Raw genomic sequence first — 25,082 nt, forward strand, 5'->3', positions numbered from 1 at the left:
AAAAAAGTTTTCAGCAGAAGCATTATTTTCAAAGTTCAAGATATCTGTAATTCTAACTGATCTTCCACCTGGCACTAAATCTTCAAAGAATGTCAGAAAGTATCTTAGAAACTTGAGATGCCTGGCTGTATACAGAGAAGGAACAGATGCACCTCTGTAATTTGCCCATAAATAAGTAAAAATGAACTCATCAACTTTTCAGGGATACTTGCATGCAAGCAGGAAAATACATCCTTTTTTTTTTATTATTTATTTTTTTCTTTTTCCTTTTCTTGTGTGTTTGTGGTTTATTTTTAGGGGTATTTTTTACAGTTTTTAAATATCTTTTGAACCAGACCTTACAGGGTGCTGGTAAAAACTGATGTGTTTGTTTTTAGAAACTTTACTATGCAGCAGTGCCACCTCGTAACCTTCTGCTACTGCCTTTGGCCTCCAAATTCAGGGGGACCCATCTGTGGCAGTAAACCACACATGCACAAAGTACATAACTTCTCCCAGAAATAGTGAAAGCTCCGTCTGCAAGAGCTTTCTTTAAGGTCACAGCAAGTCAACTGCTGAAGAGAAGTTATCACCATAAATTAAACTATTGCTGAAACCCAGCAGGCACTTAACTGAACTCTCCTAGTTCCTCCTGCTCCTTTCCATCTCCAGTTTGGGGTGTGCCTCTGAGGAGAAGTGCAAACCCTTCTCGAAGTGTTCATCTGGCTGGGCAAAGAAGGGAAAGAAGAGAAAAATCCATCCATTTGAAGGACAATTAGCCGTAAGTTTTTAACGGTGACAAATTTCAAAAGACAGATTTAAAAATCAAGTGGTGGCCAATCCAAAACCACTTGGAGCGCCCAAATTTGAACCTTCATCTTTATTCTTTACAGATTATTAAATACATTCACTATAAATAAATAAATAAATAATGAATACATTCTGAAGACTCTTCTTCCAACTGACTGGAACTATTTCTTTAAAACGTGATGTAGGAGTAGCGGACCAAAGGACGCAAATTTTAAAATATCCTTTGAAGTCACCTGTGCAGAAATGACACACAATTTGTGGCTTGCAAAATTCAGAAGGAGTCAGCTACACAAGCACAGGTGAGGAATTCCCACAGCAGGAAATCCCTCAGGCTCGACAGAAGCGTGTCTGGGTGGGTGATGAGATGGGGCAGCACGCTGATGCTTTGCTCTCTTCAGTAAGCTGTGCTGGGTTCTGCAATGAGCCTCAACATCCACGTCCCAGTAACAACACACCCAGGGAGGAATCCTTTCATTCCCTTATCGAGAAGACAGAGAATGAAAAGAAACAAAAGGATCAGCTGGTTTCTGCTGAAGTGTTCTGATTACCAAGCCGAGGACGGAGTAAGATGTACATCAGTGACAGCACATGAGCTCTACCACTGCAGGTATTATTGCCCCTTATCTCCTGTCATGATACAGGCACGATTCCTTCCATTTTCCTCGGTGTTTTCTAGTCCTCCTTCAGGACTGCACAGCCCAGACATGGAAAACTTCCAGTGCTACAGGAGCAGCTGTGACCTGGGCAAGGTCCCAGCCAGCTCGGGTTGTCTGTCCTGCTCTAAAGGCCACCTGTGTGATCACTGCCTCCCACCTGCCTCCAGAGAAGTGGAAGCTTCTACCTGTCTTTTATTACTTTCTCCCATTCATAGATGATCATGCTTGAAGAAACTTCTTGTTTCAATTATTCAGGTCTAGAGGATGCCTTCTTCCCTTTCTGAAAAAACCCACGTCCTTAAAGAAAACAGCAACACAGAAACCTCAAACCAAAACCAAAAGATAACCCACCAAAAATTCCTAAACAGATTCCTGTATCACCCTGCTCGAAAACATCATCTGAGCAGGAGACTGAACAGCTACCCAAAGGCATCTCCTGTTTGTTTTATTAATTATTGACTTCACGATAAAAGCTGGGAGACCCCACACATGGCCAGGATCTCACTGTGCCATTTGCTTTATAAACTCAGGTCAGGACAATGGTGATCTCCATCTCAGAGAATATTTGCAATCTAAGGAAAGATCAAGAGGTAGACAGAGAGGAAGGCAAGTGCACAATTGAACCGGTGGCAGTCAATAAGTAAGAACTAAACAACACACATTTAGTTTCAGGTTGTTTTTATTTGAAGACATTTATTTCTGTCACATCCTGACAGAACTAATAGTAATTCATCCCATGTACACCTGGAAAGGAGCAGGATGTCTGATACCTGACAGACATCCATCACTTTGCCACAGGTTATACACAAGTCCTCAACAGAGAGGACTACAATAGAGAATATATCTCACATCTGAATTTGAGGCAATAGTTACGAGCAGTATTCCCCTCCTTCTATAAGCTTTGATCAAGGAGACTCAAGAAATATGTTCTACCACGCTTTGATTTCACTTGAGGGCTTTTTGTTATTCAAATAGTGAATAAAGATGACAGGCAAATAGCCTAATTAGCACAAATATCCTGTTTCCTGAAACTTCGGGCAATTTTTAAACATCTCCTGCTCAGTGTTATTAGGAAGCTTTCCATTCCCAACCCTGAACTAGTGTGGGTCTTTTGTCTGGCACAAAGACACTTTTCCCTCCCATTTCTGGAAGGAAGCAAGGCATTTCCTCCTGCACCATCCCTGCCCTCCCACGTGGGACTGGAGGGGCAGTGGGACCCCTGGATGCTCCCACATTCCAGAGGGTCAGTGGATTCTCCTGGGCTAAGGCACATCTGCTGGGAGTCACTCACTCCCCATTTGCAGAGCTCAAGGGTCAAAGCATATTTCATTTCACTTGGTGGCTCCCTCCACGGGCAAGTCCCCCCAGCTGTTGGAAAATCCATCAGGGCTCTTACTAAACCTCACATGTTTTGTTCTCTGTCAAAATCCTGATATTCCCTTCTCCTGTAAAGATACAACAATCACCAGTGTAGAGCACAAACAACCTCTGTGGATCAGCAGGACTTTATGACAAGAAGATTCCTATATTTGGCTAAGAATATGCCAAAATTAATCACGACAAACTTTATTAATGCATGAAAGCCATCACTGCTGGACTGCCCTCACCCTGAAGTATGAGGTGACAGAGTCCAAGTGGCATCGAGAGCTTGTGATAATTGAAGTCTGAAAATATTTCAGAGAGCAGCTGAAATACCAATTTACATTTAAAGAATATATTGAATTACCACCGATCACACAAAAAGGGGGACTAGAACAGGTATTTTGTTGCCGAACTTTCAGCTCAGCATTTTACAAAAGGCCATACAGTTTGAACCTAGATAAGCTAGAAAGATTATTCCACTAATGTCTTCCCTGGAAGACTGCAGCTCTGGTGCTAATAAGGGAATTTAATTAGCTGGACAAGCCTTGACAGCAATCCGTTTCCAATACACTTAGTATTGGAATAGGTCTGGGAGTTCCAAGGTTTGCAGAAGAAATCCACTACTCAAGTTAAGGTGGAAAAATATCTGAAAGTTTTGACTAACCAAGACGTAGGCTCTTGTTTTTCTGACTTTATTCGTGACACACATCACATTACCAACAATTACACCATCAGATGAAACCCCTGCTCCAAATGCACACGCCGTAACGTTTGAGCAGAACTGATTTTTCCCTCTGCATTGGTAAATCTCATTAATTCCCTAGAAATCAGCTGAGGACAACAGCCCATCCAGCAATGCTTCCACACGGGACACCCAGTGCTTCACCTCCCTACAGCAGCTCCCAAAGCCCCAGGACAGAGCAGAGCTGCTGGGCACAAGGGTACAGCCCCAAAACGAGATCTCTTTTAGGGTATTTACAATAAAAGAGGTGTGCACACAGACGAAAAGGCACAGAATAAAAATAATGCACAAAGCCAGTACTTTCTGAAATTGTAGAGGGAGCCAGGCTGCCAGCAGGCTGATGAAACACCTGAGATAAAGTAGCACAATCAATAACAGTGCTGCACCTTTAAAGCCAGCGAGTACAACGCGATCAATTCATATCCCCGTGAAGTGGCGTAATAAAAATCTGCAACTACAATAAGCTAATTTAATGACACTTTATCAAGGGCTCACATTTCCAACCACTGTTGTTCACGGCAGAATGAAGCCTGTGTAAAAATATGTCACGAGTCAATATGGCATTCTGCTGAAGAGAAAAGACCCACATCATTAAAATCTTAAATAAGCTTTCATTAAATAAAATACATGAAATTAGCTCTTTCAAAAGAATTTAATTAGTCAACACATGCAGGTTGAACTCACAATCTGCCATTGTGGTCCCTTTAAGCCGTTCATTTCCTTAAAGCTTTGTCAGAAGAAGGATTTTTTTTAATTGTTATTATTTTTATAATATGGTGGGAAAGCACAGTTCATTTATGAAAAGGACAAAGTATCCCTTGCAAACAGCACGACACATTTTCATTGCTGCTCTGTATAGAGCACTGCCTTGTTAAGGCAATTTCAATCATTTTACCCATCTTCATTAAGTCAGAGATAGGGTTCAGCTTTTCACAGAGAAAAACCTCAGCAGCTGCAGAGAAAAGGAGGGACAACAGATTCTTAAACAGAAAAGAGAAATTACCAGTTATCTAGCTTGAAATGAAGCCTCTGGGAAGCCCCATCTGCAGGCTCAGTCATTACAAATCACAATAATTACGTGAGCTCTCAGCCCATATATAAAATTTCAATACCTATGAAGAGCTGCAGTACTGCAACGTCCACAACACAGAAACATTGCCAGCTCATTTTGCCAGGCTTCAGGCTACTTGTAACACCGGGAGAAGATGAATCAATAAAATGTTATCAGTAAAACAGTTTGATTCCTGCACAGTTAAGCGCACGGCCACTTCTATATTTCAATCCCCCCAGGTCAATATCATTTTACACAGTTACCCAATTCTCAGCAGTGAAATGATACTGGTAGATGTTTCGGATATTCTAAAGCATTTATTTCTACATGGGGGGGAAAGAAAAAAAAAAAAGAAGAAAAAAAAAAGGAAAATAAGAAAGAATCTTTTGTTTCCTATCTGGTTTAAGGTTGAGTTTTTTGACCAGCCTTAAATGCAACTCTTTACCCCAGTTCCTGCAAATTAAGTCTCTCTAAACAGGTCCCTCAGCCAAATCCTGGGTGTCCTATTCACCCAGTGCCTAAACAGGCATTTGGGAAGGAAAAACATGTCAAATCTGGATTTGGCCTTTCAGTTGAACTAAATCTGAGACATGAAATAAGATGTAATTTCTGCCTACTCAAGAAAATCAGCCCATTTAAGCAAATTGAACTATTCACCAATAAATTCTGCTGGATTTAGTCACAAGGGCTGAAGAAACTCCAAATGCTGCTGACAAAGACTAACTGCACAGTTAATACAACATTTTGCCTCATACCCAGATAATTCTTCATGCATACTCTGAACTTCCAGCTTCCCACCTGGGTCTGCAATAAAATAATGCCTCAGGTTAATCACATACCTCCAGAGAGCTGCATTTTTTGCATAAATAAGAGCAACAAGTGTGCTTCTAAACCCAAGGCAGAAATAATCATGTCTAATAAACTACAGTGCTCTAGAGACAGGGAATTCTCACAAGGAATCTCTTTTTAGATACAAGTCCACTTTCCTTGGCTTAACTTGACAACATCCTAATGAAACAGAACAAACTTGTTATTGGACCAGCCATGGGCACTGTGAAGTCAAGGGCAACTGATTTCAGCTGGACAGGACCTTAACCCCAAAAAGCCAAAAAAACCCTCAATTTTATCTCATTTCACTTCACTACCAATTTTATCTCATTTGTCTGCTTCATTAACTCCTGCACTATAAACAACATCAGTGAACTCAAAGGCAAAAAAGTACTTTTTGGTTTGTTTTTTTTAAATTGTAATCCAAGAGTGTTTATTCCCATATTCAGTTCTCAGCAAAAGTAATGAACATTTTAATAACAAGAAGATCCATAAAGCACCATCTTCTGTCCTGTCACAGCTCTTTTAAAAGGCTTAGTTAATCTTCAACACTTAAGGGATAGTAGGAATATCTGAGGAACAAAGTTCCCTGGTTTATATGGTGCAATTCCCTTGCCACATATGTCTTATTGGGAAATTACATGGATTTCTCAAATACTGGCACTAAATTTTTTACTAGTTTAAAAATTAGCATAAAAGGCCCAATTGCTAAGAAATAAAGCACACAAATTTATGGAAAGACAAAGCTGCACTAACCCATTAATTTTTATATTTTGTTATATCACCAAAACTGTTCTCATTACTTTCTTCTGAACAAGTTTCATAATTGCAAAATTCTCAGGCAGTAAAACTTAAGTGATCTCCACACTCTGCCTTCCTCCTAAATAATGAGCCAACCACCACAGACACACAGAGGAGGAAGAAGCCTGTCTATTTTACTAGAAGACTGAGCTCATGAAAATCCAACTGCATCAATCCTTCTTTTATTATTCTTTCAAACTTCCCAAATCAAATAACTTTCTTGAGCTTGGCTGGAGCCTTCTGAATAGAAATTCCACTGGGGAAAGAGGTTTTAGATTAACAGCACAATACATTCAGAAATCAATAGATAAACCCTCTGTGCAGCAGCTCTACCAGAGTCCATGAGACTGAACTAGGGCTCAGAAAATAGAACAAACCACTCAGAAACAAATTTCCTAATCTGCCCACTTTTGTTTTTGCACTGAAACCAGCAAAGTGAACTTCACCTCTGTATCACACCAGGAGAATTGTTGCCTGATGTCCTGAATCAAGAATACTTTTTTACTTGCAGAAATATATTCATCTTTGTATTAAAACCAGAGGGCTTTGCATGGTGGTGCTTTTCTTTTTATTTCTAAACTACAGAGATAAAGCTGAAAGGCAATAACGCAACTCCAAGATAACCACATGTGGGGTGCCCATCCTGATATAATGCAAGCCCCTTAAAGCTATAAAACATTGTGACTGGAAGTGACTGGAAGTCAGGTGAGGGAGAAGAGACAGACTGAAGCTTCTAAATTTACAGTGAAAATTCTTTAAGCCTGGTCTCAACTTCAGTCCAACACCTGGCTTAGACAGGATCATCTCAGATTGTTCTCTCTGCTGGAAGCAGGATGGCTTTCACTGGATCTGTCTGACCTTTTCTCTCCTCATTAATAATTGTTTTCTCCCTTTGCCAGAGTCCCTTTTGCAATCCTGAGGCTTGGAGGGGAAAGGGTAAATCAGAGCAAGAGCACGATTTGGCCAAAGACAGCCGGAGCAATTTCACTGCGAGCTGCAGTCGTGGAGCCCAACTGCAGATCTGGCTCTGCTCTGGAAATACACAAAGCCAGTAGGTGCCAGGGAACAGAAAACAGGCTTCTGCCTCTGCCCATGTGCCTCTTACAGCAGCCACAGGCATCCCAGCCCTGCAGGATGTGAACAGGGCACAGCTCACCACCAAGGGCATCTCCCCACTGCTCCCCCTGGGTTCAGCTCCAAACCTGCTCAGGTCAGATGAGAAATGTACTGAGACACGAAGGGAAATGGATTTCCCCAAATCTGGGTAAGCTGGCACAGCTCTGATGGCACAAGCCCCCCGCCTCACTGGTGCTCCTGCAGCGTTATACTCATTAAATCCCGCATTTGTAATTTATTATTCTGCATTTCTGTAAGGCAAACCTAAAGAAACGTTGCCATGACAAACACACACAGCGGAGTTTTCATACCAACCTGATCCCCAGGATGTCCCTTTCCTTCCATTAAACAGAGCCCCACTTTAGTGTGTCTCAAGAAGACAATCAAAACATTTCCAGCCCTGCTGCCGTGAGCCCCACAAAGGGGCCGAGCGCCAAATCCAAAAATCCTCTGCAGCAAAGCAGAAGAGCTTTACACACAGCCAGACCTCTCAGATGCCATGGGCTAGGATACCATGTTATAAGGCTGTAAAACTATGGCCTGTGGCTCCAGTCCAGCCTGCAGAGTAATTTAATCTAACTCACAAAGAAATCAGGAAAATGGCCTCTGCTGTGCTGAATCAGCAGTGCTGGAAGCCGTGCCACCCTCTATCAGCTCGTAAGAGAGTGCTTTGTCCACGGTGCCAACTCTGTGTAGAGCAGCTATTGGGCAGAAGAAAGGACCAGCAGGAGTATTCTGTGCCAGATTTTCAGTAGATGTAAGTCAGGATACTTCCAATGACTTAAGGAGCCACACCGATTTACATCATTTCAGGATTATCAGGATTTACATCCACTGGGAGTTTCACTTCTCTCTCTCTCTCTTTTTTTTTTTTTTTTTTTTTTTTTTTTTTTTTTTTTTTTTTGTGCATCTTTTAATTAAAAGAATGGTGTCGACTTGGCAGCAGTACAAGCCTTCAAGAGACTAAGATTTGGGAAGGATCCTGAAAAAGTTTTAGGCTCAGGGAATGGCAATAAGCCATTTTTAGTTTAAAAAGATACAGTGGCCAAATCGAAATTCACAGGATGTATATAAATTCTGATCCATACATGAGCAATATACATAAGCATATATTTTCACTCCTTAAACTGGCGCTCCCTAAATATAACAATGGCAAAAGAACAGCAATAAATGAAAACTTTGTTCATTCAATCTGGTTATATATCACGAAAAACTATCAGCACAGATGTTATCCCTATTTATGAGTCACAACCAGTGCCAAAACAAATGCCATGTATTACTTAATTTTTTTCTCCTAGCTGCAAGTGCCAAAAAAATGACTGCCACTGGGATTAGGAAAAAAATACACAAACGGAAAAAAACCAGGGAGTACTGCTCCTGAGGAAGCAAGCCAACGAGGCAAAGTTTGGTTTGCTCTGATTGCAAAAAAAACCTCAAAACAAGCACAACATGACCCCAGAGCAGTTTCTGTTGCTCATCTGCTCACCCCTGAAAGACAGATCCATCATAAACTTTAAAAAATCTGCCTAAAACCAGCCTCAGAAACGTGCAACACATCTCACTTGTCACCTGTAGATGACCATGATGGGGAGAGAGAACAGAAGGAAAGTGGGAATCTGGTGCCTGAGATCCTGAAATAGGGAACAGATTGATGTTTAAAGACCAAAAGTGAGCAGGACCCGTAGGTACGGCCACAGCTGCTCTTCAAGTTCTTTCTGTGGCACAGTGACCCACTCCCAGCCCAGCTGAGCCTTCAGAAACACTCAAAAATAGCCTTATAAATAAACAGGCCACTGTTACCAGTGCAGTTCAGCTGATGTGTTACATGAGAACTTAAAAATAAACTGTTCCAAAAACCTCAGGAAAGAAAAACTTAAGGCCAAATGCCTCTCCATTGAAGGAATGCAGCCTCATTCCATCACATCTTTTCCCCTACTCACCTCTGAGCAGGTCAGTTTTAAATCTCCTTCTTCCAACGAGTCCAATTTAAATGTGTTCTTCAAAGGCTTCTGCAATTTTAGGAGCATTAAATTTTACACCTCCTAAGCTATTTATTAGCTGCAGAAGTACTTAATAGACATTCACCAGATATTAACTTTTTTTTGAGCACGTGTTACAGATTTTGATATATAACACTGAGGGTTTTTTCTTTACTTTTTTCTTGTTGGATTTGTTGGTTTGGTTGGTTTCTTTGTTTTTCCTTTTCCAGGACAGCTCTCCTAAAAACAGGTTTCTTGGTGTGTGGATTGCCTACAAATTTCTCCTGGAAGTGCAGACAGATACACTGCAATAAAGGACTGCTCACAAGGGACCCCGATGCAGATGAAAGGTCAAAAAACCACTTAGACTGTAATAAACTGTTGCAGAAATATTGTCTTTGCTCTAAGCCTCTGTAATTTTCACCACTTCTGGCATTGCCTAGACCCAACATGAACCCTGGCCCAGCACTTCTGTGGGGTTCCCAAGGCTCCAGGCACCCACAACTCTTCTTCCCACCCACTCTTATTTTAATTTTCTGGGGTTTTCTTTCCCAGAAGAGCCCCACTCCACAGATGTCAAGCTCTCCCTCTTACAGGTGCATTGCCAAAGGACACAACTGCTGCATTAAACAGAACTTTGCTTCATCATCACGTCTTCCAGGCAATGAAACCTGCTCCATTATTGCACAGGTAAAATTGGCTGGGCCACCCTTGCTCGGTTCTGCTGCTCCTTAACAGGAGGCAGCCAATGTTATGTCCCAATTCTCAGCAGAAAGGGAAAATAAAACTTTGTTTTATTGACAGCACAGGAAAATTCACTCCGGTGAAAGGCCTCATCTGCACTGGGCTCTGCCAAAAGAGCCCAGTTTATTCAGCACTCACAGGAGTCCCAGGGTGGGATTACACCTCTGCTAATTCAGTGAGCAGGGACATGGACCCGGTATTTTCTGAGCCTGAGCTCTTCCCAAGGGAAACTTTTCAGCAGTTTTCTTTTTCCCAAAACAACCTTGTGTAAACCGTGTTCCTTTCCCATAACAACAGGTGCTGTTTGCTGTTTTTCTGTCACTGAGCCAATGGGGAGGTGTCAGTCCTATGGACCAATAAAGTGTTTTCTTGGTGCAGCACGTTATAAAAGAGCTGAAAAAATTGCAAATAAAGCCTTCTGATTTCTGCTGCCTTCTGACTGGAGTCAAGCATCTTTGTTTCGTGTCTTATTGCGACACAGGGTGGGATTAAACCTCTGCTAACACCAACCCAGGCATTGCCCACTGCCCTCACAGCCCTTCTCTGAGGGTGTCAGAGAATTGCTGACCCTGGAAACGCCCTCTAAGATCATCACCCATGTCACTGGCCCATGTCCCCAAGTGCCACATCCTCATGGCTTTTAAATCCCCCCAGGGATGGTGACTCCACCACTGCCCTGGGCAGCTGGGCCAGTGTTTAGAACTTCTTTGGTGAAGAGATTTTTGTACTGCCCAACCTGAATCTCCTCACTTTCTCCTTGCCAGGAGGTCTCAAAACCACCTGGTACAACTGGAGTAGTTTGCTTGCTAGCAGATATAGCAACCAGCCTTTTTAACTTTGAATTTCTCTTGTATCTGAGACTCCAGGCAAACAAAAAAAAAAAAAAAAGAAAAAAAAAGAAGAAAAAATCTTTCAGTAAACTTTGCACAGAGATAATCAATCTCCTATTCAGTTATTTGAACAGGCATCTAGAGTTTAGCGTTCCTGAGATCACTGAACTTCTCCTGACGAGGGTCTCTTCTTGCAGCTTGAAAAGAGGATGGGGAAATCTTTGGGTGCAATCCAAACACTTTTTATAGCAGCAATGCTTGAATATTTCATCTCTCCAAATTCTGCCTTGACCTATAGTTTTTTCCTTCATCTCATCAACCATACACATATTTTTCTTCATCCTCAACCTGTCCCTTCTGTCCACAGGCGAAGGAAATATCCAAACAGTATGAATAATATAAAAAATCCTTTTTTTTAAATGCCATTTACTTACATTGCTTTAGCCTCTACAGAGGACCAAAAGGAAGCACTGAATCAATCGAAAAATGTCCAGAAGCCCATAAAAAGGCAAAGAAGTGGAAGTTTAATTTCCAAAATAATTCAGGCACAAAATAAAAATATTTAAGGTTTATGGAGATGTGCAAAACAGTTGCCTCTCATGTGTAATTGTGTAAACCTGCTTTGAAGGGAGCAAAGCAACCAGCCAGCAACATCAGCCTCCTAAAAGACAAGCAGCAGAGCCACAGGGTCTGAAACAATGACTTTTTCTGCCTCCCCAGGGAAGGATTTGCACTGGGAGCAAAATACTGAAAATTCTCTAGTCCAGCTCTTTTTCCCCCTCTAAATTGAGATGCTCCAGAAGGTTTCAGCAGAAAGAGTCTCTTCCTAAAGCACAGGGAGCAACAGGCTCCTCAGTTACCAAAACACACAGGCGTGATGGGCAAAATTAGAGAGAGACAGTAAAATACTGAAGTGTGGGCTAGGACTCCTATAAAGCTCTGTGAATAATAAGGTCTATGAAAACAGGCAGTGCAACACCCAGCTGGTTTGTGTTGGGTGAGCACCTTGCTTTCCTCCCCTTCCAACAGGAGCTGGGAAATGGGAACACAGCAAAGGTGGAAATCCCCAGGCAGCAGAGGAAACAGATTATACCAGGGTCCATACTCCACATCCAGGTACAACACTGCTTTAGCTTTAATTTAATCCTGTTCTTTCAGCTCACACTGGGATTAGTAACAGCTCTGTCAATAAAAATGTATTGTAAGGGGCAGACCTCCAGCATCCTGAGGAAAGCCAAGCTGAGCATTCTGTCCTGTAGCTCCTCACACCTCTGCTCCAGACCTTGAGTTGGGGCATTTAAACAACCCAGTGGTCAGAGGATTCCAGCAGTCCCTCCCCTCCAACAGAAACAGCATTTTATTGAAATGCCATCAACCTAGCCTAGGATTTTAACCTGGAAAGTCTCTAGAGGGTGAAAATTCAAAGGTCCCACTGTTTGCAACTCTCATAAAAGTCAAGAAAAGTACTGACAACTGAAGACATTTGGAATTGTGTTTCTACAAATCCCAACAGACAACACCAAGACATCAAAGGCTCTGTTTGCCAGGCCACCATTCCAATTTTAGTTACTGGAATGACTTTACCCAGAGCATGTTTTAGTGGTGCATGGTCAGAGCAGAAGGCTCCATCACATGGGCCCTGCCACAGCCTGTTTTGAACTGGGATTGTTCAATCCTTTATTAAGAGAACAGATAAAGGAATGCAGCATATGCTTGTTACATCTGCAAACCATACACAAGCAGGATGCAACTGCAACGCTGTTGGATGTCGAGCTCAGAATTCAAAACAATCCAAACCAGTTAGATAAGGCTGGTGATAAAACAAAAATAAGATGTAATTCAACAGAAGAGGAGCAAGGTAACACGATTCAGCGGGATTAATCAACTACACATATAGAAAATGACTGGGTAGGTAGCAGTTCATCAAAAAACGATGTGGGAGGTTATACTGGATCACAAGCTGAACATGAGTCAACAGTATCACACTGCTAAGAAAAAAAAGCAATCATCACATTAGATAAATCAAGTGGAGTAGTGCCTGCAAAACAGGCAGAGTAATATTCCCTGTCTGTTCAGCACTGTGAGACTTGGCTGGCAGCCTCACTTCAACCTGGAGCATCATGTTAGTAAAAAAGATAAGGGCTCAGAGGAGGGAGCCAAGCACGACACACAAAAAGCAACAAATGAGAGGTTCAGCTTAGAAAAGCTGAAAAAAAAGTATTTTCAATTGTGTCAGGGGGGAGTAAAAAAACCCAACTGTTCTGTGTCCATGACAAATACAAAGAGGTTTAAATTGTATCAAGAGAGCACCACTCTAACTCAGAGAAACGAAAGGGAAGCAATGTCATAGACTGGTTCTGGTCCCCACCAATGGATCTTCAAGCCCCCATTAGGGACAAACCTGTTACAAAGGAGCTGCTCCTGCCCTGGGGAAGGAATGGGAACTACAAATCCTCCTGAGCTGCTCCAGCCTGGGCTCTGAGCAAGAGAAACACCAACACACAGGTCCAGGTGACACCACAAACAGCTCCTGGTGACACCAGTGAGACTGACAGAACTGTGGCATTTGTACAGAGTTATCTGTTCACCCCCACTGACTGCATTAGGAACAAACAGGTTATTAAAAACCATACTTAAAACAAGTCCTGACTTGCCTTTATCACCTGTAGCAATTTCTTTTTTTTCCACCATCTTCCCAAGCTTGCATGTTATTTTCCCATGTATCAATAATTCCAAAATACTTTTCTTGCTACATGGTGAAGTAACAGACATTTGTTTCACTGACCTGCCTTTCACGATTCTCCAGACATGAACTGACAGAGAAAGTTGATACATAGCTCCGTACAGAACAACTCTTGTAATCTTGACTATTTATCTTTGCATAATTGCTATATTCATAATTATTTTAAAGACAATTTCATTTAATACGGATCGGAATTACTACGAGACAAACCCATTGTAACAAAATTTCCGACTAGAAGTAATTTTTGTGACTAACCTCTGACCTGCTAGGAAATTGTGATTTATAATAGGCACAGTAATAGCCTCTAATGACTGCAGCGCTTCTGGGTATCCATGAAAACAGACTGGCTCATTTCAAAGCACAAAAAGCATCTATTTTACTTTTTTTTTTTTTTTTCCCCTCCTTCATGGGTGGCCCATACATATCTTCGGGGTCCTTGGAGGAGGTTTGTGTGTTGCACAGAGTGGCTGCAGCTGATGTGAGCAGCACAGCACTGAGCTCTGCCACTGCCTCCCTGTGACACAACCCTGGCAAGTGGGGAGCAACAGGGACAGCAGAGAGGAAAAAAAAAAAAAACCCAAAAAAACTAAGAAAATAATTAGAATTTTTCATTGGAAGGGAGCAGGGGAGGGGAATGTGGATGCTGCAGCCCGGGGTGACGGGGCAGTGAGCACAGCTGAGTGTTCCCAGTGACAGTGCAGCCCATATGCCAGAGCATTTGCCACTTCCCGCTCCCTCTGTGCGACTGCAATCCAAAATTAACAAATAAATTAGGGGTAATGAATATAAACAAGAAAAATCGCAGGCCTGTGGCACAGAGAGATCTCGCTCAGCCCAAGTGTTTTTCATGTGGCAGAAAACTTGTTTAGGAAACAAACATCCTCCCTGAAAGAAGCGAAGTAGCTGGTTATAAGACAAATATTCTGGGTTAGACAGTGATGTTTGCGGCATGTTCTCTTCCATTCTACCAAAAATAAAGAGGAAACCGAGTGTTTTTTCAATGCAAGTGTAGCATTTCCTTATGCCAGGAGACAAACTATGCCCAGGTTAAGTCTGGACATTAATGGAAGCAAACAGCTGAATGCTGGTCCCTGGTGTTTCAATTATTCCCTCTTCAGAGGTTGTGCTTCCAAGAAATTAAAGAAACACAATTTCCCAGCACAGATCATGTTTTGCAGGCTGTTGCAATGTTTTTATTTAAAGCTGTGGGATTTGTATTTGAAGAAAAGCTCAGTTCATCCCTGTGTCTTTTCAACTGTTCACCTGTAAAGTGTTTCCAGGGTCAGAGCCCAGTACAGGCTGCTTGTCCAAGCCCTGCTCAGCACAGCTAAAGCAGGTGGGTTCCAAATATCTCTCCAAGAACAAAGACTTCATGGCATCTCTGAGGAACCTCCTCCAGCGTCTGACAACCCTCATGCTGAAAGTTTCTTCCCACATTTAACTGCAATGTCCTGCATTTCAGTGTTAGTGCCCATTTTCTTCTGCCCTTCCGTTGTGTACCTCATGTCAACACACTCTCACAAGGAATTTATACACAATTACAAAGTCTTCTCCAGGCTAAACAATCCCAGCAATTCCTCTCCTTTCAGAAATACTAAAATAAATATGAGAACAAAATATCTAAAAAAAAATATATCGTCCTGAGCAGTAAAAAACCCTGCCATGGCAGGGCTGGCCAAGGACACTTCTGGGTTCTACCTGGAAAAGCAACCCTGGGGGTCATAAAGGCACCAAAAGGAAAACAGAATGCAAAGCCAAATCCTCTTCAGAACCTTTGGCTAGGGCACAAAAGGTTTACACACACAGAAAGGGATACAGATCGATTCCATTGAGCCTGCAGAGATTCCTCTTGCAGTGCTCCACATCAGGATCCTGGGGAAATCTGTCAGGAATCAGCCACAGGTTCATCCCAACCTCCCTGTGAAACCATTCAAAGCAGGAGTTCCCAGTGGCAAGGACTGGTCTTTGCTTTTCAGACATCACTTTCTGGCCTCAGTTCTTACTATTTCCATTTGTCTGAAAATGAAAAAATTCCCCTTGATACAGCTCTGGCCCTAATTCTGAATATACCACTAACCTCAAATGGAACAGAAACTCCCTTCTTTCCCTGCGTTACTCAAATTCATTCTATGAGAAACATTAAGCAGCAGATTTCCAATGAAATCCTGTCCTCTGTAGTTTTAATCTCTTCTTGCCCTTCAAATAAGACTTTTTAAGTATTATCTATATTGCTAAAATATTCTATGAGCTGTGCACATGGCCCGTGCTGCTGTGGAACCAAGCACTTCCTCAGCCTGAGTCTGCAATGAAATAAGCTCCCTCTAAAAAAACATGAGACTCATTTCCAGGGTAGAAATTAAGGCAGAAGGAGGCCTGCACATAAATATCAATGAAATTAGGCAATGAGAACTGGCATTAGGTCAATGAAAATTAGGCAAGAAAATATTTCACTGCTAGAATAAATAAGTTTCAATTGCCACATGCAAAAACCGTAATTTCCAGAATGCTTTCAGCATCTGCTCTGTGAGATCAGAGCTCACGAGCTCTGACAGTGATAGTCAATTCCTCTACAAAGAGCTGACTTTAAAATTAACATTTCCCAACCTTAAAAGACCTAAAATGATCAGCTTAGCGTTCAAAACAACAGGTATTTCACAATAAATAACTAATTGATACTGTTCCAGACACAGCTTATTTCCTAAAAGCCTAAGCATAAATAAAGAAATGAATAAATTATTCAACAGAAATTGTTATTTCATCTTCTTCCTTAATACCTATTTAGAATGCCTAATTTGAAACAGCACAATTCTCTAACAGACAAATCCCTGAAAAAAGAGAGAAGCTTCAAGTCTGTTGTTGGAGAAGCAGATTTATTCAGATATAAATCAGTTAACTCCCCAGAATGCAGAAAAATGTAATTTTGCTTGGGTTTGAGGAATTTGGTTCAAAGCTCTGAACTAGAAAGCAATATATACAGTTATTAAACAGTGTAAGGGGATTAACTCTACAGAGTGTTATTGACTACTCCAGTCTCATTAACTGCAACTTTATTTAGATAAAAATGTCATCTTAAACATCATTTTTGTGTCAGAAGTTAGATCTGAAGAACAACATTAAAAATACATGGGCATCAGCAGCTCCCCCATCTGCAGCAGCTCTTTCTGGGGTCTCCCCTGGAACTCGTGATGGAAATTAAGGTTTTGATTTGCAGCATGCCCATCACCAGAAACTGCTTTTAAAAGGAGCTGTCCTGCAGGATGTGAGAAGTGTTTTGTGAGAGGCAGCTTCACTGGAGCTTGTACAAGCTGAACACAGAGAGCTGATGCCTGTCTGCCTCTTTCCTCCAAGGAAGGAATGAAGAAAGGTGAGGGTAAGAGCTCCGGGTTCCCGGTGGATGCTCTACTACTTTCAGATTTTATTAGGGAACTGTGAAGCTAATTACGTGTACAGTAACTTCAGTGACTGCTTTTCATGCAGAATCACAGAGCAGAAAATAATGAAAACACGAATAGAAAAGCCTCTCTGCTGTTTTTTTCAACTCTGAGCAGCTTGGAGAAGGCACTGGCTATTCCAGGAGGCTGCAGCAAGCAAGTCTAAAAGGGGCTCGACAACCTCACCAAACACCAGAACAAATCTCAACATTCCTCAGGCTCCTCCCTTCCCAAAAGCACAGGTAGGGCACACCAGAGGGCATCTGGAACACACAGGGCAGGGAAGCCTCAGACAGCCACACACTCTCTTCAGAGACACACCTTGACCTGCCTGCGGGAACCAGGCTCCTGCCAAAACTGACAGCAGGTGGGGATTTTCTGGACTCTAAACCCAGGAAAAGTGGGAAGCCTACACCATCTACAGTATTCTCCACCATCCCAGGGAGATTGTGGATGCTGGGGTTCTGTGGTCTCCGCAGTCAGTATTTTCTAAAGAGCATTCACAGCCAGTTTTAGTATTGGATATGGCGAGGGCGAATAAGGATGGAGATTTTGAAATCTCAGCAGAGAGAACAAAAAGCTTTTGACCATGAAGAACATCCCACCTCTAAAAAACTCACAAGAGATGATCTCCACAGTGAATTCCTATTGGGGGAAAAAAAAAATGGTATTCCAACAAAGCTTTTATGTATTCTGTTTTTAACCAAAAATCATGCTAGTAAAAAATTCTAGAATGGAAGCAATTACACTTCTATGCATTTGCATGAGCTTGGCTACCTTTGGTTTCACACGCTTGCTTAGAGCAGAACATGCTGGCAGAGTTTATTCATCTCCCCATGTGAAAATAAACTGTGCTGCCACGCGCGTGTCCCCAGACGTGGCTGCCACACAGAAGTTCCCCTGCTCCATCAGCACAGGCACTGTCTGGGGTGGGCAAACACCAGTCCCTGCAGACGAAGGGATGCACAGAAAACACAAACAAGTGGCTGTGCCTCTCATCCACCCGTGTTGCCTGCCGTGAGTTGTGTTGTTTATGTGTGTTTGAGAGGTGCTGGAGCCACACCAGAGCAATCATGCGTTCAACACCCTGATGGTCATTCCTCCCAGTTCCCACAGCCTCACAGCGTGCCAGCTCAACATGAACTTCTCATTCTGAAAAAAAGTCTTTTTTAATATTAATTATAATCGTAAAAAAAAACACGACAAAAAAATTTAAAAGGGATAAAGCCAATAGCAGGAGTATCATACTGCACACCATTTTCAGCATCTACTCCTTCTTCCCCTCCTTCCCCAAGAGGCTGCTGGTCTTCATCACTCCCGAACACTGAGCTCCCATCAGGAACCAGATCCCCTGGGACACTGCTGAAGTGCTCCAGCGCAGCCCCACATGGCTCTGCTCCCCACCCCTCAGCACCAATGTTCTCACCATGTTAAGTTAACATGAATAATTAACAAAGAGGAAAAGATCCCCGCGCCGCAATTGTCCTCCGCCATGCTGCACACACGGAGCTCTTTCCCTTAGGCTAAAGGAGAAAATACTTAAGGAAGCTATCTTAAACGTTATCATGCATCAGTGATCAAGACTAAGTTTATTATCCTGCAAACAAAAACAAAGACAAGAACGTAGAACAGATTACACCCCAGTGGCTTTCATTAAGAGATGCAGTGGTGGCATTTCTGAGGAAGGCACTGGCTCCACAAATCACCTCAGCTACCAGCCCATCACCAGGCCACAGTGCTGGCAGTGATGTGCAGCGTGTGGTATTTGTGGCACTACTGGGGAAAACTATTTTAAGTCTAATTAACATGAAATTTTTAGAATGCAGATGCTTTTCATTTATACATAAAACAAAATGCCGTGACATTTCTCCCATCCATTTATCATAAACAAGTTAATTACTGTGTAACAAATAGCTCCTGCTAGAATCTGTATGTTTTGAGCATGTTAGAGAGCTGACTCAGGCAAATAAGATGAACCACAAAGTAGTAGCTAATAGCTTACGGCATACTTATAATAAAACAATGACTCTGTAAAAGCTCTTGTTGTCAAATTAGTGCTAAGCTATTTCCATTGGAATAAACCAATTATAAGCAGTCATTTTCTATTTAACTTGATTCAAACCTAGAATACTATAAACACTTTCATTTTGATGCATTCATAACAGTGCATACATTTGAGAGCTGGATATTGCAAAGCTTGAAAGGGAAATGTTGGGTTTATTCATTGCCACGGAGCTCAGCCCAAACCATGGAACATCCAAACTTCCCCATGGTGTGGAGGAATTTCACCACCACGCTGAGAGGTCTGCATGCTCCCTGATCTCTCATGGATAAACCTTTAGGGATAAAATCCCAGGGCTGCACACCTTGCCTTCCTAAGAACAAGATGAGAATTATCCATAAAAACCTCATGTTTGCTCCGTGAAATCCCCCGAGAGCCATCCAAGCTACAGACACGCTTTTTTCCACCCCCAAGATTCCATGAAAGCACTGACAGGTGAATTTCTGCCTACTTTACTTTCCCTTTTTTTTTTTTTTTTTTTTTTAAATTCAGGCAAACAGTCCCATTTGGCCTGCAGATGAATTACTGAATGCTGATGAATAAGATGGTGGTAGCTGGCAGCAGAGCTTTGCGTGGTAAGATGGTGTGAAATAGTACATATGTCAATCTATCAAACATGATAATGTAAGCAATCTGAACCCATTTTTGGTCTGAACTATTGTACAATACTTCACCCAGATGGAAGAAAAGAGATAAACATTTTATGCTTCAGACACATCAAGTGCTAGGAAGTAAAATTAAACCTAAACTGGAAAACTACCAATTTTACATGCTAGAGTATATATAAAGAACAACACAAGCATGAAGAAGAATTTTCTCGCCCATTATTGTATAAATTAATTAGATATATTTGCTTCCTATGATAAACAACAGCATGTATTTGACTGTAGATTAAAAGGTGCAAAGATGATAGTTTACTTATTAGCAAACACACCACTTGCACTTTTTTTTTTCCTTCCTCCTTTTGTTAAGAAATTGCTTTTAAATCATGGAACCCATGACAATGTTATCAGGACATGAATCTTACAAGTGGGGCATGGATACATAATGTCCCCAAGGGTGAGCTCAGCCCTAAATCAGAGGCAGGTTTGCCATGACTAATGTAAAACTACAACTGGTCCCTAAAGGATAAAATCAAATCGAAATATATTTTCATTCAAATCAACTTGACAGGGTGTGTAAATATAATTTCATATTCAAAAATTATCAGTTAAGCCAGAAATGAAATGACAGCCAGTGTGCTGTTTTGAAAGTCACAGCCATCTAATGCCTCTGAACAGACCCTTCTGCTCCATCCCTGTTGTCCAGCTCCATAAACACAGCACAATTTATCAAGTACTAAACTGCAAAAAACCACTCTTCTGAGGAAATATATTTACGATATGGCTTTCTACAGTACTCAGAGAACATTTTTTATCAAATAATTTGCAAAGCTAAAAGAGCATGAAATCTACTCAGTTTCCAGACTGACCTGTAAAGCTGCCTTTACATTTGGGAAAAATTGCTACAGAGTGTGTAAACTATTGTATTTGGTCTCTTTAGGGTTGCATTATCTTGAGCTTGTCCATTTCAATTCCCTCTTTGGTTACCCTTCAAACTAAAAATAAACTCCCCAAGGTCTACTAATTAATGCCAGGCCAGTCAAGAGAATTCCTGAACAGCAACACTAAGACAACTGGGCACCGAAACAAAAGTGATTGCCAGCTCATGCAGAGCAGAAATGTCCAGTCCTGGACTCTGCTGAAGCCAGAGAGAACACTGACAACTCTCCCTTTCTTCTGAGAAAAATCAAAGTAAAGGAGCAGGTGTTTTTTCTGGAGGAAGACAGAAATCCCAGTTTCCTGGCAGACAGACATGCATGTGAGCAAAATGTACCCAAGAAACCACTGCAAAGGGTTTGTAGAGCACCAAGTCCTGATGTGCTCCCCAACTTCCTGGGGTGCTGAGGGGGTGGGATTCTTACCTTCAGAAATTCTTTTGGAATAAAGTATTTTCCTATGTCATGCAAATATAAAGTTTAATTATTTTTTAACTTGAAAAGGAGGTAGATCAATACACAGGATAGTCTACTGTTATTTGGATTACGAAGACATCTTAGAGTTTACAATCACAAAAGTGGTTATAATCCTGCAATTACTATAAAGCTAATTGGTAGTTTCTTTTTGCCTGTGTTTTCATGTTGTCAGTGGGGCAGTAATGAAAATGAATGCCACATTTGTGAACAGAATGTCTGTAGGCTTGTTTACCACATTTCCAACAACAACGTCTGCTTTATCATCCATTTCAAAGCAGAGATAATTTAGGGATCTTTGAATTTCATACATAAAAATACTCTCTAAAATATCAGATGCAGAGTTCCTTCAGACAGGGTGGGAGTGGGAGACTCAAGAGTGAAGGGATGACCTCGCACAGCGTAACAAACAATCCACCTGAAGCAGCGAGTGTGTGGACCTGGGATGATTCATCTGTATTCAAAACTGTGCTCAGGTAAACCACTTAGTGCTTCATCCTCCTACAAACATAATTCTGCAGACAATTTCACCATCAAAACCAGCATCTTTAAGCCTCCTTTCACCTCCTGAAAACACAGTTATTGCAGAAGCTATTAAGATTTTTATTCCACTTACCTTTGAGTAACTTCTGCCCTTCCATGATGTTCTGGGAGATGAATGCTGTGTAGTCTTGCTCTGAAAAGCCAGGCTTGCATGTGGGTCTAACTGTAAGATCCCCATTGTGTGCCTGCAAAAGCAAAACAAGGAAAATGCACACCATGACTTCTGTCATTTGGGAAAACGTGTTGCACCCAGTGAAGACATGTTTAGGCATGAGCAAACCTGAACAGTGAAGTAGTGTGCAAGTAGAAGTTGCTTGTGTTAGAGTGCCTATCTGTTGGAGTGGATCCATACTGTAGCTGCAAAAAATAAAATGGGCCAGCAATAGTTGCCTGACTACAAGAGAGCATTGTTTGTGGGAAGACTGGAATACTGGGCACTGTCAGAAGAGGGGAGGAAACAAAGAGCAGCAATTCATCAAGGCGCTGTGCTCGCACTGGGGACACGCAAAGGCCTGATGTTGCAACATCCAAACCACCGAGGTTTGCTACTGAGAAACCGGGCAGACCCCAGCGTGGCAGGGGAGAAACACAGGAGCCTGCCACCAGGTGAGGACACCCTTCCTTCCCCTTCACCCTTGCAGCAGCATCCCAGGCTCTGCCCGCTGCTGCTTCTAGAACTCCCCAGGCTCTGTTCTTGCCCCAGCAGTGGGAGGGGATGGAGGGGATCCCAATTAAAAATGGAACTATGCACAGAACCGTGCAACAGCGTGCCAGCACCCGGAGGGAAACAGCCAACGAAACACTCAGCTGCAAGTTCGGACTGAGCAGAGGATCCAGCCCCCGCCACACGGACAGGACAGTCCAGCCACAGCAGCCCAGGCTCCTCAGGATTCCCCGGCAGGGAAGGTCCCAGACCCCAGCTCCAAAGGAACTCGCTGACAGCACACAAGCCCGTGATTTATGCGGAGCGAGTGCCAGGTGATTTACGCACTAACAAGTGCTGGTGGCAGGGGATTTCTAACGCGCCCGGGCTGTCGGCAGAGCCAGCCAGAGCATCGCTTAGCGATGCTGGCGGCACCTCCGCCGCCTCCAGACCCGGCAGCGCCGGCTGAAGCCGGGGGACCGGAGCGGCGCTTCCCCGGCAAAGTGCAACTCCGGGCGTGCACCTGCCTCCCCCGGGGAGCATCGCAGCCCCCCGGGCCCCCCAAACACTCCGGCACGCAGACAGCGATGCATTAGAGAGGCAGAAGGGAAGAGGAGAGAAGGGTCCTTTCGGATGCGCTTAGTAAGCAGAACACAAGCCAATGCACTCGGCTTAAAATCACGCTCGGGAGACGGATGCCAGCGACTGCATGGGAAGCGCAAGGAAGCGGCGGCTCTGTTGGACTCTGACCGCGGCTGGCAAGATGTTGCCATTAGGAAACGTTTCAAAGGGTCTCACCGAGGACAGCGGGGCTTTGGGTCTGAAATCGCCCCATTATCAGAGCGGTGCTCGCTAGATCAGAGCGCATCGGGGCTATTCCTGAGCACTCAGCAACCTCCACAAGGCTCGGGACATCCTCACGGATTCAACTTGGCACCGGGCGATCGAGGCAGAAAAATAAGCGGCTCTTGTTCCCGCAGCCAGCGCAGCCCGAAAGGCAGCAGCCGCCCGGCTCGCTCGGTAACACTGCAGCCACGCGTTCAGGCGCTTGTTGATGTTCTACAGAAACCGTTCAATTTCAGGCGGCGTGGGAATTAAACCCTAAAAACGCCCAAACTTTTCAGAGCATCACCCTCCCATGACGATCCGAGCCCGCTCGGTGGGTTTGCGGGCTGGTAAAAAACAAAAGTTCGAGGCTGCAGCGCGGCGCGGGCTCGGCGCGGAGCGGCCGCGGGGCTCCGCGGGGCTCGGAGCGGCTCCGCGCCGGGACGCGCCGCTGCCCCCGAACTTTCTCCGGCGAGCCGCAGCTCCGAGGGCAACTTGTGCCGGTACCGCGGCGGCACCTGAGCGGCGGCTCGGAAAAAAAAATAAAAATAAAACAATTAAAAACTGCACAGCGACGATTCGATATTTTAAAAAAAGAGGGGAGAACGAACCGGCGGAGCGGCAGAAGCTCCGTGCACCCACCACCACCGTCATCACCATCATCACAAGCCCGAGCCCGAAGTTGCCGCGGCGGGCGCGGAGGAGCCGCGGCGGGGATGGCTCCTCGCCCCGCTTCCCCGGGGCGCCCCACTTACCGCCGCCGAGCCCCAGACGGGCAGGAGGAGCAGCAGCAGCAGCCGCCGCCTCGGGCCGGCCCTCATGTCGGCGGCGGGCGGAGCGGTGCGGAGCGCAGCGCAGCCGGCCGGGTCCCGCAGCCGCTCCGGGCTGCAGGTGAAGCGCCCGCCGCGCGCCGCCGCCGCGCCCCGCCCCGTGCGCGCGGGCACGCGCCGCTTAAAGCGACAGGCGCCGCCCCGCCGCGGGGGGAGCGGGAGCGCGGCGGGGGTGGTGGTGGTGATGGTGATGGTGATGGTGATGGTGATGGTGATGGTGATGGTGATGGTGGTGGTGGTGGTGGTGGTGGTGGTGGTGGTGATGGTGATGGTGATGGTGGTGGTGGTGGTGGTGGTGGTGATGATGATGATGGTGATGGTGATGATGATGATGGTGATGGTGGCGATGGTGATGATGGTGGTGGTGACGGTGGTGGTGGTGACTGTGGTGGTGATGGTGATGGTGGTGGTGGTGGTGGTGGTGGTGATGGTGGTGGTGGTGATGGTGGTGATGGTGGTGATGGTGGTGATGGTGGTGGTGGTGGTGGTGGTGGTGGTGGTGGTGGTGGTGATGATGATGATGGTGATGGTGATGGTGGTGATGGTGGTGGTGGTGGATGATGGTGGTGATGATAGTGGTGGTGGTGGATTATGGTGGTGGTGATGATGGTGGTGATGGTGGTGGTGATGATGGTGGTGGTGGTGGTGGTGGTCGTGGTGATAGTGATAGTGGTGGTGATAGTGGTGGTGGTGGTGGTGATGGTGGTGGTGGTGATGGTGGTGGTGATGATGGTGGTGGTGGTGGTGGTGGTGGTGGTCGTGGTGATAGTGATAGTGGTGGTGATAGTGGTGGTGATGGTGATGGTGGTGGTTGTAGTGGTGGTGATGGGCATGATGCCTTAAGTTTTAGCTTTCATGTTTTTCAGATTCTGTGCTGCCCAGGGGTGCAGTTCAGAGCTCCCATTCAGTGTCAGTCAGCTCTCCTCACAGAGCAGGGAGACAAAACAAATCCTTTTCCTGCTGAAGACCAAGGACAACTTTCAGGCCCAAAAGCACAAACAATGGTGGATAACAAGGATGGGACCTCACAACTTGAAGCTGCAATTGGAGCAATATGCAAATGGTCCAAAACTTATAAAAATATAAGACCTCGTGA

General features: G+C 44.0%; 1 protein-coding gene across 1 annotated transcript in view; it reads right to left on the minus strand.

The window, feature by feature from the left end:
- Positions 1–24,034, minus strand: part of CDH4 (cadherin 4) — a 421,793-nt gene extending 397,759 nt beyond the window's left edge. The window contains exons 1-2 of the mRNA XM_066330899.1: positions 23,912–24,034; positions 21,762–21,873 (exon numbers count right to left, since the gene is read on the minus strand). Of these exons, the coding sequence (XP_066186996.1) occupies positions 21,762–21,873; positions 23,912–23,977 (178 nt within the window). The 5' untranslated portion in view covers positions 23,978–24,034. The remainder of the gene's footprint in view (positions 1–21,761; positions 21,874–23,911) is intronic.
- Between the last annotated feature and the right edge of the window lie 1,048 nt (positions 24,035–25,082).

Source organism: Sylvia atricapilla, chromosome 16 (assembly GCF_009819655.1).
Source record: "Sylvia atricapilla isolate bSylAtr1 chromosome 16, bSylAtr1.pri, whole genome shotgun sequence".
Taxonomy (NCBI): Eukaryota; Metazoa; Chordata; class Aves; order Passeriformes; family Sylviidae; genus Sylvia; species Sylvia atricapilla.